We start from the raw sequence: 15,262 nt of genomic DNA, 5'->3' as shown, positions 1-15,262 counted from the left end.
CAACAATGTCCTATCTGGGAATCAGACCTGTAACCTCTAGGTTACCAACCCAATTCTCTGGCCTTTATATCACACTGCTGCCCCTAAATCTTTGGTGAAAGCTTTACTGAATTTGTAACAGAAACTAATGGTCGCTGCAATCATAGCAATAAAAATGTTTTATAAAAAAAAATCTGTGTTTACCTTCAGCTTGGAACTGTCACGTTATATAATAACAACAGACAGACATACATAAACACATAAGACAGGAGGTAAGCACCTTTGAATCCAGGAAGACCAGCGTGGCCAGGTCGTCCTGGTAACCCTGGGTTACCCTGCTGCCCCTCGTTTCCCTTTGGACCGACGCTACCTGGCTCACCAGGTATTCCCTTCCTTCCAAAAGGGCCTGGTGGGCCAGGATCACCGTCGTCTCCTCTGTCACCAGCGGGGCCTGCAGAGAAGGACATGCCATGGTTATGTGAAACATTTGAAATGATTTGTGTCAAACACATAATCCAGGAAATTATTATTGTTATTTTAACAGATGTCTAGACAGGAACAAAACATTTAATTTCAGTGTATGAACTGGGGCAAGTCTATGATCTATTAACTAACAATACTGAAAGCATTATCTATTATCCTTCACGGATATTACTGCTTGCTGTCCACTCATAGCTGCTAGCCTCTAGAAACCAATGTCCATTATCCATTTATAGACACTACCTTTACCCATTAACAGTTTGGTGACCATTTCTCACCTGGTTCTCCAATGGACCCTGGAGGACCTGGGGGGCCTGTCTGTCCTGGCAATCCCGGGAAGCCATACTTTCCTGGCGGCCCTGGCCTCCCTTCTTCCCCTTGCAGGCCTGGAGGACCCAGTTCTCCTCTGGAGCCAAGGATTCCTGGCATGCCCTCCATCCCTGTGAGCATAGAAAGAGGGATATTAAGTAAAATAAGCATTGCTGGACGGAATTCAGACGGCCCAAAGCTTGCCTGGTTTCCATTCATCCATGTCAACAAACCATTTCTTCTGAAAGCTAGAGCTAAGCTCTTACCTGGGTATCCAGGCTGGCCAGGGTCTCCAATGTTGCCTTTAGCTCCTTGTAGGCCAGGGGGCCCTGGCTCTCCGGAAGGTCCTGTGGAAGCCCCCACAACCTCCCCGTGGGACCCTTTCTGTCCCGGTTCTCCATCCAGGCCCCGCCTTCCCAGGTCCCCAGGAGACCCCTGCCTTCCCTTGCTGCCGGGTGAACCCCTATCTCCACGAGGCCCCACAAACCCTGAGGAAAGGGGCAAAATCAATCAAATTGTCTGATTCTAAGATCACCCCCTCTCCACCAGAACATCCCCTCAACCCCCTGTCCTTTGGAGTGTCCCTACAGACTGGTAATCCACGCAAAGTATTTCAGAAGCTTTTAGTACTCTAGAAGCCTAAGCCTAATTTTTTTTTTGCAAAATATAAAAATAGAGGGTTTCATGTAATAAAAAAGTATATATATATTTAATCTTTCTTGGATCCCCTTTTAGTAGGGTTACCTGGATGCCCCATTGGTCCACCTCTGCCTGGATCACCCTGTTCTCCTTTGAGCCCCTCCTCCCCAAACAGTCCTTGAAAACCTTTGGGTCCAGGTGTGCCTAAAACATGGGACAAGGAAAAGACAGTCCCACAGTCAGTTTGGGACAGAATCCTTCTTTTTCAGGCTAACACAATAAGTGTTTTGGGAACATTTCAAATCCATGTGTAAGGCACCACACGTGGTTAGGGTACTGATATCCTCACATTGTATTTGCAGAACGGGACAAACTCTCACAGTAAGTAATTTCACTTTTCCAAAATCATCACCTACATCTCTTCCCCACTCAGTAAAGGTATTTTAAAGCCTGTTACCTTGTGAACCATCCAAACCGATAGGGCCAGGTAGCCCAGGTTTACCAGCAGGCCCTGGCACTGGATCACACTCTCCTGCAGAAAAGAAACAAGCAGCAAGTCATAATGATCAACAGAAGCATCACTTTGGTGATGTCTGGTGTCTGTCAGCTAGTGGGTGTTGGTCAGTTGGTTGGTTGACCTGGATGGCTCTGCATAGTTGCAAAGTTGGATGCAGAGGTGCAGGGGTGAGTGAATGTGCTGTTAATTACCAATAACAGTGCAACTTAAAAAAAAAAAAAACAGAGACCAAACCCTTCCCAAAAAACCAGAACAGTACATGCACGTTCAAAATAATTAACTGTCATTCAATTTAACAGAAAAGGGAGGGGTAAGGTGATTGAGCAACGGCAGAGTGGGAGGAGACTGCAGAAGGACATGCTGCGGTAAATTCTCTCGCTTTAGACTGAATACCTGTTCCATCCTCCCGCCTCCCGTTTCCTTCCAGAACACAGCCTCCTTTTAACAGCACACAAAAGAGAGAAGAGAGAGAGGAGGGAAATAGAGAGGGATGGAGAGAGAGAGAGGATCCCCAGGGAGATCAAAGCAGAATTACCAGACAAGTGTTAGCGCAAGCAGAGACACAAGAGCGTTCAAAGCGCCGTATTCACAGAAATGAGCACACTGCACAAAACAGACTGAATCTGAGTTTCAAATGTGATTTCAGGAGGGGAGACAGAGAGCAGACCTAAACAGATTGAACAGCAGACAGACAAAACTCTTTTGTTTGTTAAACAATTCACAGTCACATGATGACATTCTACTCTCAAACCACAGAACATGATAATCTCATCAAATAACCCAAACAGGAGAACAATAAGATGAAGTGGGAGTTGGGGGGGGGGGGGCTGGGGTGGCACACCTTGAACACCTGGGGGTCCAGGGCTTCCATCAAAACCGTCGTAGCCAGCGTCTCCCGGGAGACCTGGAAGTCCTTTTGCTCCAAGGACCACACCTGGTTCGCCCATCAGTCCAGCTCTCCCAGGTGCCCCCGGGCGGCCAGGACCACCCTTTTCTCCAGGAGGTCCCACTGGACCTTCACCCTGAAACAGGCACCATGGAGACAGTGTACAGTCTGACAGCTGAAAAGCTATGGAAATAATATCCTCCTTGGAAGACTATAAATCTACCAGTTTATCAATCTGTCTAACTGTTTGTCTATCTATCTATCTATCTATATATCTATCAGCACACAACAAGAAACTATTCATACACTCTTCATGTACTGCACTAATGACAGCATGCCTGGAATTGTGCAGAAATGTTTCCATGGCTCCATGTTTGAATATGTGTTGGGCTGCATTTTAATATGCCGTGGATCAAAGCAATTGTGGTTGCACATTAACTGGGTTGTGGCCTCACTACATCTGGTAACCACTGCCTTATATTATGCAATGTCTTGGGTCAGGTAACACTCACAGGTCGACCACGCAGTCCAGGGGCTCCAGGAGATCCTATAGGCCCAGGTTGACCACTTTCACCCTGGTTTCCTGTTGTACCTGGGTCCCCTGGATCTCCAGGAAATCCTGCAGTGTTGATAAACAAATGATCTCATAGCAGTATTAAGCAGAGAACAAAAGGTTTATAAAGACATAATGGAACTAATCCTCCCATGAGAATGTGAATTGTTACACAGAAACATGAATGCTCAACATTTCAAATTAAACGGAAATAAAACGTTATCTGAGCTGTAAAGTAAAGCACTTCAAAGACAGAGGACATAGTGAAGTTCCTGTAGTTTTCAGTGGATGCCACAGTGTTATGATCCACTAGAGAAGTTTCTCAAAGTGGTCTCGGGAGCTCTTCAGATACAGAGGCCTGAAATCACCTTACATTAATGCAGTGAGCATACCTGGCCATTAGCTAGGTCACAAAATGAAACTACTCCAAAATTTTAGAGGCTGAAAATAATGGACAAAATGACAGGGACCTTTCTGAGTGGCTTTCATTGGTCTTCCTTTACTCCCCTTTGGACCTGGTAGACCCTCCTGGCCTTGGAGACCCTGTGGATAAAGGAGGATGAAGGGGAGTGAGAGAAGTCAGAGAGGTTCACTATCATTAGAAAAACATTGACATTGCCCCACTGTGCTGATGGGCAAATAGGAACAAATCAATGTTCTAATGGACTAATAGAAACACTTCAACGTAGTGATGGACCCATAGAAACTCCTTAGAATTCTGACAGAGCTATAGGAACATTTCAATGTTCTCATGGGCCCATAGGAATGCTTGAACATTCTGATAAAGCTACAGGAACACCTCAATTTTAGATGGACTAGTAGGAACACATCAATGTTCTGATGGACCAATAGGAACACCACACAGTCCTGATGGAGCTAAGTAAAAGAGAATATCGCTGAGATTCACGAGGCCATCATACTGTGCTGGTGGAGCAACAGGAACACTCACCGACCAGATGGAACTACAGCAGCCATCATGACATTGTGCTGATGATGCAAGAGGTACACTGAATGAGCCAATGGATATAAAGATAACAGAGAAGACTAACAAGATCTTCCTGTAGCTGAATGAAGGCAAAATCAAATCATAAATACAAATGAAGACCCCTAAGGCAGCATGAGGCAGTCCTGACTGTGTGAGGTTTGTCAGACCCGATAAGCCCAAACACCAAAAGGAGGAAAAGCTGTGAAAAAAACTGAGGATGTCTCTTACAGGCAGTCCAGGAGCCCCGCGTGGGCCAGGACTGCCTGGGTCGCCTTGCTGGCCCCACTCGCCCGACATGCCTTGGATTCCCGGGCTACCTGGAGGTCCAGGAGGGCCAGGTGGGGAGTTCACATTGTCGCACTGGCACAGGCCTTCATCACCTGCAAGAGACAGCATAAACGGTGTTCACACACACACACACACACACACACACACTCATGCACACACACACACATGGAAATATTGGAAGCCATATAGGAAATATGCATCCACAGTTGCTGGGTTATTATGTTGAATGGTGATGAAGGCGAATTATGATGATGTTGACTGATGATGACATTGATACATGAAGCTCGAAGGCTGCTGTTACCACAGTCTTACCTTTCTGACCCTGCTGTCCACCAGCACCTGGCTGCCCTATTTCACCTTTCGGACCTCTGAACTCGTTTCCCCCTGATAGGAATATGAACAAACACAGCCGAGATGCATGATTACCAAACAGTGCAAAAGCTCTCAGGCAAACTTTCATGCACCTGAAAAACACAGGGATTACTTAAATTGTTCTAGATCTCATGGTACATCACATTTCAGCATATTTCTCTCAACATAAAAGAGCCCTGCTTTTTATTTATTTACTTATTTCATTTTCACATATGAAAAGCAGGTAAATAAAAACATTACGTCAATGTACAGGAATGTCCAGAAAACCCCAGTAGGACAGAGGTCCTCAACCCTGACTCTGTAAGGTTCCAGGATCTGATATTCACCATAACATCAACAACCAACTTAGACCCAATAAAACAAAGTGAGATGAGTTAACTCCGTAAGGAACTGCTTACTTTGCTTAATTGAGCATTGAATAATGACAAAAAACAGCAGACTCCACAACTTTCCAGAACAAGGTTTGGGGAAGGACTACAGCCAGTTTCAAACCTTAGCCGCCGAGCTAATGGCCAGGGTCCCAGCTAAGGAAACTAAACGCACACTTATCACTTCTTCACGAGTGATTTCCCATTCTGTAACAGATGCTCATGTCTCCGAACTCTGCCACATCCAAAACTTACAAGATCCCCTCTCTCCTGGGGCCCCAGGGTCTCCTGGATATCCATCGTAACCAGGGGGACCAGGCACCGTGGCAGGTATCCCTGGGTCACCGTCAGGACCCTTGCTCCCTTTGAACCCCTTTGGGCCAAATGAGCCCTTATTGAACCCTGTGGATCAGAGAACGGAAAAACAACGGTGTTATCTGGAAACCCGAGACCCATTTCCACCATGAAAGATAACTGTAACGATAGTTCAATAAAAATATCAAAATCTCTCCAATTAAAATTAGTAAGAGTCCACAGACACATGGACATATATAGCACTTTAATAGTTTATTGTTATAGTTATAGCTTTCACTCCCAGTGGACTGATGTACTGTGCTTCTATACCTATGGTACTCCCTCAAATCTTCACCCCAAAAAGCTTTAGCCCAAATCTGAAAGATTTAACCCAACTCTCTCCATTCTCAGTCACCACCTCAGCCTGTCAAGCGTCTGCCTGGAGTGGGTGGTCACCCCCTGTGTCAGGATCCACCAAAGGTTTCTACCTATTAACTCAAGGGAGTTTACCCTTGCTTATGTCACCCTTGGCTCTTTTGAGGACCTGGGACAAGAGTGTCTGTAAAGTGCTTTGAGACATTGTTTTTATATTATTTCATTTTTTGAAAATTTCTATGCAATTAAAAGGGGAATTAATTCAATTTAGCTGATTTACATACTGAATTAAACTGAACTGAACTTACTAGTTCCGAAAGTAGGATAGGCAGGCGTTCCTGGGGTTCCAGGGAGTCCCTTCTCCCCAGGTTCCCCCCTCTCCCCCTGGGGGCCGGGCTGTCCATTAGGACCAGGGGGCGCCGCTGCAGGTTCACAAAGCAGACAGAGAGTTCATCATTATAATCAAGGCTGCGTATCAATCAGCATTTCAATGCATAATGAGGACCAGACTGTTTTGAGGATTTCACATCCACTTCTGGTCAGAATTCTTCATTGTTAGCCAAATACTTCATTATCTGACATTTTGGATCAAGTTGTGAGCTGCAGCTTCAGACTACACATGTAGCTTTGGTGAAAATAGTTTAAATGTGGTCCAATGAAAATAAACCAGCATTGGTGTATAGACCTATTGAGAAAATTAGGCCTGAGTAATGTAATAATTAGCTGTTTGAAAAAATAAAATAAAAAACATTCTAGCCCTCCAGCGGCCCTGAATTACACTGGCATTTACCCATTAAGGCATTTACATTTTTTTCATTCAGAAGTTTTTGGTAATTATGAGGACACAATCAAAAGCAATGTCGAATGCAAATAACCAAGATGTCTACAGGCATGAGAACCTGGTCACTAAAACAATAGATATCTACTGCAGAGCTGATCAAACTCAAATTTTAAGTGCACAAATGCACAATACTCTTGACACAATACTCTTAGCAGTACTTAACTCTAGGGAAAAGGGAGATATTGACTGATAAAAAAATAAACAAGGAAAAAGCTACAAATACAAGGTGGCTACGATTGCTGAGTTTGACATTGGGTCTTGTCCAATAAATGTGAATTCCTTGACTAATGTTTTCTAATTTAGTGATTATTGTCTGAATTAATGGTTCATACATATACATATATTCATTCAACATACGTGGAATTGGACTGATCGGAATGAATTCTCCTGGCTCTCCTCTTTCACCCTGAAATAACAAAAAATGGTAAAATGGACTGCATTTATATAGCGCTTTAATCCAAAGTGCTTTACAATTGATGCCTCTCATTCGCCAGAGCAGTTAGAGGTTAGGTGTCTTGCTCAAGGACACTTCGACATGCCCAGGGCGGGGTTTGAACCGGCAACCCTCCGACTGCCAGACAATCGGTCTTACCTCCTGAGCTATATCGCCCCTACTCCCTCAAATAACACACGTCAATTGCAAATAAAAAACAATCAACACATCAATATGCATGAATCGATGAATCAATTTATTATATTCCACCAATTACAATAACACTGACTGCATTTCACATGCAGAGTTTATTAGAGAAATGGAAATCTGAATAAATCTGAATTCATGCATGAAGAATTGACAACACAAAAATGCAGCTTACACGGATGTTAGAAGTGTATTACTCGATTCGTACAGCTGCTGAATATATTGTGAATAAACTTTAGTTTGGATGTGCATTGGGTTGTCTGTAAGGAAAGTATCTTGATGGTATTAAGCTTGATTACTTATTACGGGTTTAGTACATAAATATGTTGTCCAAATACGACTAGGCAATCAACAAATTGAATGTTGTTATGGGGGGATAGGGTTTTTAATGAGTGAAATTTGAATGGTAAATAAACTGAGTAAACCTTGGCTCCATCTCTTCCACCTTGCCCTGGTTCCCCAGCATCTCCCTGAAAGAAGAGAAACGTGCATATTTAATCTATATCAGAAGCAAAACCAAACACAATCCAAGACCAAACAGTGAAAGGACTTCCATAACCAAAAAGTGATTATCTGTACTATTAAAACAAACCGATAGGAGAAAACAACATTAAGACTATGAGCCAACATTTTGGGAAAACCAAATTTACCTTCTCTCCTGGCTGCCCATCTAAACCAGGGCTCCCCTGAAATAAAAATAAAATTTTTTAAAATGTAAAACACACACACACACACACACACACACATATATATATATCCCTTTTTCCCTAATGTATATATATATATATATATATGGCAAAATACATAAAAAGTAATACAGTGCATAAAGTGTGTATTTATATATTACAGATATAATATAACACATGCATACACATACACATTTGTGTATGCACACACAAACAAAATATAAAAGACAAGCAAAGAATGTTTTAACATGGTGCTTATTTTAAATGGTTTGTTTTAGAGTGTTCTAAAAAGGCGCTTACCCTTTGCCCTGGATATCCCATCACACCCACTTCTCCGATCACCCAGTTGTCGGCCTGCAACATTGCAACAGTCAAAAGAGGAGCAGAGTCCAGTGACCCATTCCCTCCACACAATTACACAACCACACAATCACGCAACGGTACAACCGCGCACCCGCGCAACGGCAAGAGAGGCTCCCTTGGCACGTGGTGGAGGAGCCTTAGCTATGTGAAGAAAGGAGAGCTGACTAGTGTCACTACAGAGCCATTTCAGACGGCCACTGTCACTGTGTGTGTGCTGCACTCTACAGTAATATTCATTGGTGGGGGGGGGGTGGTTTGGGGGAGGGGGTCTCTATGTAGGTGGTGCTGCAACACACAGGGGCCACTCACCGAATCTCCCCTTTCACCTTGGAAACCCTTTTCCCCTTTCAGCCCCTGTCATGAGATAAAAGAGAGACACTAACTTTTATTAAAACAGCGAGGATCGGAAAGAGGATATGAGGGTTAAAACAACCTCATTGTTAAGATTGGTTTGAAGGTGCAATTCAGTGCAATCCAGTACTATAATACAATACAACCATTCTGAACAGGGTGATGCCCAATTAGCAACATATATGTCAACATACTGGTTTACTACATAATTACTGTTCAATGCAGCTTATCACACATATACTGTACATGATAATAACAAGCATAGAACTTATGGACTTTGCCCTCCTGCAAGCAAAATAAGGCACAGATGAGTCTGATGGAGGCGGCCTGACCGGTAGCCCCGAGGGGGTCTTGGTGTGGGGGTGGGTGGAGTTCCCGGGGGGGCCTGGCTCTCCGGCATCGCCCTGCGGGCCACACAGAGACATTGGGTTGAGACGCGCCCCTCCTGCCGAACCGTGGCATTTTCAGCGGTTGACTGACTGGGCCATTACAAGGGCCGGCTACAGGAGAGGAAAATGCGCTCACCTGTTCACCTTTCTGCCCCTTCAACGTTTTAGTCATTGTGCCCTGTGGAAAAAAAATCATTCAGATTCATGTTTGATATCATCAAAGATTATACATAAATCCTGCACAGTTAACCACTTTTACACTATGTCAATTCCTGCATTAATTCCTACATTGTACAACGGGAAGCCCTACCTTTGGCCCTGGAGGGCCAGGAAATCCAGGGGGCCCCTGTGGGTGAAATAAGACAAGTGAACACTCCTGGTCTCTCAGAAGAAATACCTTTGTGACTGCACTGTATTTCAGAAACAAACATTTAAAAAAAATAAAAGCAAATCATGAACTGTGTAAGCCACTCTGCTAAATACCCAAAGTGTAAATGTGTTTGTTATTCCCCCTCAAGGGAATGACTGCACCTCCATCCCTGATGCACTGCGGGGGCTGTGAGCTCTGCTTACCTGTGGCCCAACACGGCCCTGATGTCCTGTCAAACCAGGTAAACCAGCAGGGCCCTGGCAGTGAGAGAGAGAGATACAGAGAGAGAGAGAGAGAGAGAGAGAGAGATTAACGGTGGTTAAGTGTGCTAGGGTCGCAATTTAAGGCAATTGATTGAATGCTTGTTGGACAGGAACACAGAAAAGCGTTAAATAACTCATAACCTTTCCAAGGGCTTGTGCATTCATGTGCATGTGTGTGGGTGTGGGCGGGGGTGGGGAAGTGAGACAGTGAATAATTGTTTACATTTCTTCCCCTGTTCTTGAACAGGTGTGAGGGACAGGAAGGTAGACAGGAAGGAGATATTGCATGCATATGGAAAAAAACATTTATCAGAGAGGAGAGCTCACTGTATATCCTGGAAAGCCACGATCACCCTGTTCTCCCTGAAAGACACAAGAAAAAACAGAACCCTTCACACATCTTTTTATGAGACACATAAACTACATTTCCCATCTGCCCTCTGCTCGCTTACCCGAAATCTTTCCATGAACACGCTGACTTTCAAAGAGTCACCTTTCTCACCCTTTCTGCCAGGGTTACCCTGTGTGGTGGGACAAAGAGGAGAAAAATATACATGAGAGAGAGAGAGAGAGAGAGAGAGAGAGAGATTAACAGTGTTCGACTGTCCTAGGGTCACGATTAAAAGATATTCATTGGATGCTTTTTGGACAGAAACACAGAAAAGTGCTAAATAACTAGTTACCAAAGGCTTCTGTGTTCATGTGCATGTGCGTGTGGGTGTGCACATGTGTCTGTGTGCATGCATGCCTGCAAGTGTGTGTATGTATGTATGTGTGTGTGTGCGTGTGCGTGTGTGTGTGTGTGTGTGTGTGTGTGTGTGTATTTACGTACAGGATGACCTGCATAGCCATGTAGGCCTGTTCTGCCCTGCGTTCCGTCGTCTCCTCGTGTTCCATTGCAGCCATCAGCACCTGGTTTCCCACGAGATCCTGCCTGTCCAGGGTGACCCTGCGATGACATCACCGTGCAACAGAAACATCACACGTTTAGAGGAAAAGGCATGGACACCCGCAAAAGCACACACCACTGGTACTGTGAAACTCATTCCTGCATACTCAACCAAACTTTACAGTCAAGGAAAGGGTACAACTCATACAACATAAAGTGCACTCTAGATCCAAATCAGTGAAATCGCCTCATCGTTAGCCTAACAGGTGTCATTAGCCTTACAGATTTACCAAACAGACAGACTTTAACAGAGTGAACAGCTAATCCTGGATGGACTTCTGAATCCTTCGGCCTTACTCACGGGAATCCCGTCCATCCCAGAAAACCCAGGAACTCCGGTCATTCCCTGCGAACAGAGGAAACATCGGACACGTCATCAGCTTTTCTGCTGCTGCTAGCGGATTTACTCAGCGATGCCAGCAGAGGGCGACACTCACCACGGATCCTTTTGGCCCTGTGATGCCGCCACGTCCACGGTCCCCCTTCTCTCCCTTGGGCCCGATCACACCAGGCTCACCCGGTCGTCCTGGGGATCCCTGGCCTCCCTGTGGTCCTAGGGGCCCTGGCTGTCCCTGTTAACATGGCGGGACAGACACAGTCACCCACAGACAGATGGCCACAGGTCACAGCCTCCAAATCACTTTCAGAATGCAATATTCATGTTTGATATACCTTCTGAATTACAGTCACTGCAGCATATTCATATTAGATGTGAATATTGTTGTCTGAGAGATGGTATGCAGCATTCAGAATGGAGACTCACCTGGTACAGTAAACACACAGGTAAAACTGCATTCACAAGCTTTAACACAAACAGAGGGTCCTCTTTCCTGTGGATTTGCAGCAACACAATAGAAGCAACATAGTCTTGGATGCAATTTGCAGCAGAATAACTGAATCACTGGCACAACCACAATAACGTACTTCGAAAGTTTTATTTCAGAATATTGTTTTAAATCTTTTCAGAAACACTAACCACAATGTTATATTTCACTGTTATTGTTACTGTTGCAGAGGTATTACGTTAATATGATATATTTTTCTAAGTGTTATGCAAGAAGTCACTTACAAGTACAATGTTAAAGTTTGTATTTGCCTTTGACTTTGTCTCTTGTCTATAAGAATGTCTAACAGCTCTTTCAAAATTAGAGCTATATCTGTCCATGGCCACCAGGTGGCACCATGTCTTCTGTCTTGAGAAAAAAGAGCCACCTGCTCTTGCTCAAAAAATCTGCTCGCTGCTACCAGCTAGCTTCGTTGCATATTGAAAATGGGCGACAGGATGGTTGGAAAATAAAACTTTAACACATACCTATAACCATCCTGTCTCATTCAATGGAAACCACATACACTCCACCACACATTTTGTTAAATACACATTTTCCGGTACTTGAGTTTTCAGTGGCTAAGGTGCTTAAATTGTCTGAAGATGACGGGACTACTTTATCAAACTTCTCATTTCTCGGACGTCAATATCCTCCCGATCTGTGCTCCTACCCTCATCTGCGTAGGGAAAGGGCAGAGCCTTTAATGCCATGCTCGCCTGCCCCTGACACTGCAGGGAAATACTGCCCCTACCTCAGACTGGCTCAAACGCCAGGCTTCTTTAATCCCCTCACCTGATGCATGCACTCATGCAAGCCATCAGAGGTTGATAAAGAGGCATCCCAGAAGGGGAAAGGGGGGTGTTTGCAGAGTTTTCACCTTCGCCCCACACACTGCAGGCAGAGTCAGTTAGGATACACAGGCAGTGATGCCTGATGCCTGTTTCACGACATATTCGAAACTTCATACTATATACAGTCAGCCAGATAGCACGGTTCTGCCAATGGCAGAGAACACCCACATGATTGAATGCTAGCTGCTCTAAGCTTGTCTTTGTGTCAGATGACACCAGAAATGCAGCACCAGCACAGATCCCTCTGTGTTCAAAGACTTTGTCAATATGCGAGCTGCATTCAATTTACCGTGAGAACATTGAGATCTTATATATCCCAAAAACAGATTTTTACTCATTAGTCTGTGCTTTCCTTTTCCGCTTTGTAGCGCTGAAATGATAGAGCCAACAAATCCCTCTCCTCTGCGTGATTCCTCTTTGCTTTGGCGAACAGTACACTTCAGTCTGATTTGTTGTCTGATAATCCCGTGCCGGAGAACATCTTCCCATTTGAGCCAGGCTTTAATGTCTCAAGTGTTTTGCGAGAGGCCTGGCCTGCAAAACAAACAGGAAACCGGGAAGTTAAAGTGCTGCAAAAAATATAACCCCGTAAATCAGTTGTGCGTCGAGTGTACATACGTGTTTGTGCGGGTTTGCGTATGTGTCAGCATTCAACTGTGTGTGTGCAAGTGTATATGCGTGTCAGTATGTATGAGGGGGGGGGGGGAGCTAATAATGCATTCAAATACTCCTTGGTGGAAGAATGAATTGGGCCTGAGTGGCCTGTTTGGGTGGGTGGGTGGGGGCTCTAATGTTCCCCAGGGGCCCCGGGCCCCTATGAGAAGCAGCGCTCGTCTGAGAAGACAAACAGCCAGCACTCATCAAAAACGCGACACTTCACACTGACTCGCAATATGGGTTTCATGTTAGAATAACAATTCACAAATAGGGGAAAGCCGAGCCAAACAATACCCGGCCAAGCAAGCTGACAATCGTGGGAGATTACGCGGGAAACGGGCCCCGACAGGGGAAAGCTGGCGGCGTGCTTTTTCAGCAATAAAACCGAAAAAAAGATCTCTTCCCTTATTTTTCCAGTTCAGCATATACCATTTTTCCAGAATGTATATGCAGACAATGAGTGTCCACTGCATCATTCAGTGCTTTATATAAATACTATACGGCTTATTCTATGTTCTATGTTAAATGGGAGCAATTAGAGAGCTAGTCAAAGGTCAACTGCGACTTGTTTTTACCCAGTACTCCTAATGCTCCACGGTCTCAGTAATGTGTCATGGCATTTTTTGTGATAACCTGAGGGCCACAATGAAGTGGGCAGCATGTATGTAAAATGTCCGTACCAGCGATGGGAAGTCTCAAGATTTTGTGGGAGTGGGAACTACTTCTGATAATGCCTATGGATTATCTTTGGCGTTTTTTTTTTTGCACTTCTGACGTTTTTGTGTTTCCACATTCAGGTTACAGGCCGTATCTCCCTGCATAGGCAGCGATGATATATGTGCAAACTCTCTTCATTCTTGGTAAAGTACTGATAGCAATGAGGGCTTGAGTGCCCTCTGTCAGCCTACGACATCCCGCTTTTACTGACCTTGGGGAGAGGCGCAGGAGTGAATGGGGTCTGACTGATTGGGACAGGAGGTGCTGGGACTCTGGGGTCCTGCCAGGATGTGGTTTGGTACCCCCATGCACACCGCAGCAATCTTATCTGACTGTGTGAAGTGAGGCCTGCAGACGCCTAAACACAGGGCCTCATGTTTGGGTTCCAGTGCAGGCACGCGTGTGTGTGTGTGTGTGGGTGTGTGTGTGTATGTGTGTGCGAGTGTGGGGGAGAGTTCAAAAGGCAAAAATCTACCATGTCTCACTTGCTGTACATGCAACACTGCCCCCTGCTGGCCAAGCCCACAATGAACGCCAGCCTCAAAGCTGGGAAACTGACTGGGAAACAATAATGAGCATTCTGAGAGACATTTAGACAAAGTACAAGCAGAACAGTATTCTATACGGACTTTGACGAACATCAAGCAAAAATCCCCCTGTTCTCTCATCATCACAGGGAGCCTGTATCTACAGAGAGCAAATGCTTATTTCACAAGAATCAGTAACCACCACGTATTGACTATCGCAAGGCCTGGCAAAGCACCAGGTTAAAGATGGTCGTCGATAGGCATAAGTCCCCCCCCCCCCATCCTTACAAATGTACTTTTCTCACGGCCCCACATGATCATATTAACTGAACCTGAAACGACGTTCAGTCCCATTCAGGAAATGACCCGTCTGCAAGTGTTTGAGTTTCAGTGCGGCTCTCCCTATGAGCTGCTCCTGACCTGGGGAGAAGGTCAGACTCTGTGTTTGATACTGTCTGCGGGTTGTATGACAACCTTTCAGTGCAGTCCCTCTTTTCACAGGGATGTTACGAGAGGAAATGTCGTCCAAGAAGTGTTCTGCGCTGTTACTGTAGGTTCTCTAAATTTGAATGAGTGACCATCAAGCAGAATATGGAGTTGATCATATGGAATGTAGATTCTGCCAGCAGTCCAGGATTAAGGCAATCATAAGACAATGAGTGTTGCTGAAGGTGGTAATGCTGATGATGATGATGATAATGATGGAGATGCTGGGGGAAATTACACGCTTGTGACGAAAGTCATTATTATTTTATTTGGTTGGAAAAATGACAATTAATTTATAAC

At 44.8% G+C, this 15,262-nt stretch overlaps 1 protein-coding gene across 3 annotated transcripts in view; it reads right to left on the bottom strand.

Moving 5' to 3' along the window:
* Positions 1-15,262, bottom strand: part of col4a2 (collagen, type IV, alpha 2) — a 65,427-nt gene that overhangs the window by 11,765 nt on the left and 38,400 nt on the right. For 2 of the 3 annotated variants that reach the window (XM_035411467.1, XM_035411468.1), the window contains exons 5-31: positions 11,335-11,469; positions 11,199-11,243; positions 10,781-10,897; positions 10,401-10,469; positions 10,276-10,311; positions 9,889-9,942; positions 9,626-9,661; positions 9,452-9,493; positions 9,259-9,330; positions 8,885-8,929; positions 8,513-8,566; positions 8,177-8,212; positions 7,952-7,996; positions 7,244-7,292; positions 6,354-6,467; positions 5,632-5,778; positions 4,949-5,020; positions 4,577-4,728; positions 3,834-3,906; positions 3,323-3,429; positions 2,766-2,946; positions 2,318-2,362; positions 1,865-1,939; positions 1,513-1,611; positions 1,035-1,256; positions 738-899; positions 260-430 (exon numbers count right to left, since the gene is read on the bottom strand). In XM_035411467.1, coding sequence (XP_035267358.1) covers positions 260-430; positions 738-899; positions 1,035-1,256; positions 1,513-1,611; positions 1,865-1,939; positions 2,318-2,362; positions 2,766-2,946; positions 3,323-3,429; positions 3,834-3,906; positions 4,577-4,728; positions 4,949-5,020; positions 5,632-5,778; positions 6,354-6,467; positions 7,244-7,292; positions 7,952-7,996; positions 8,177-8,212; positions 8,513-8,566; positions 8,885-8,929; positions 9,259-9,330; positions 9,452-9,493; positions 9,626-9,661; positions 9,889-9,942; positions 10,276-10,311; positions 10,401-10,469; positions 10,781-10,897; positions 11,199-11,243; positions 11,335-11,469 — 2,455 coding nt within the window. The remainder of the gene's footprint in view (positions 1-259; positions 431-737; positions 900-1,034; positions 1,257-1,512; positions 1,612-1,864; positions 1,940-2,317; positions 2,363-2,765; positions 2,947-3,322; positions 3,430-3,833; positions 3,907-4,576; positions 4,729-4,948; positions 5,021-5,631; positions 5,779-6,353; positions 6,468-7,243; positions 7,293-7,951; positions 7,997-8,176; positions 8,213-8,512; positions 8,567-8,884; positions 8,930-9,258; positions 9,331-9,451; positions 9,494-9,625; positions 9,662-9,888; positions 9,943-10,275; positions 10,312-10,400; positions 10,470-10,780; positions 10,898-11,198; positions 11,244-11,334; positions 11,470-15,262) is intronic. The other variant, XM_035411469.1, reaches the window with a different exon arrangement.

This window comes from Anguilla anguilla, chromosome 3 (assembly GCF_013347855.1).
Source record: "Anguilla anguilla isolate fAngAng1 chromosome 3, fAngAng1.pri, whole genome shotgun sequence".
Taxonomy (NCBI): domain Eukaryota; kingdom Metazoa; phylum Chordata; class Actinopteri; order Anguilliformes; family Anguillidae; genus Anguilla; species Anguilla anguilla.
Note: the sequence above shows the minus strand (reverse complement) of the source record. Positions and strands in the feature narration are given on the sequence as shown.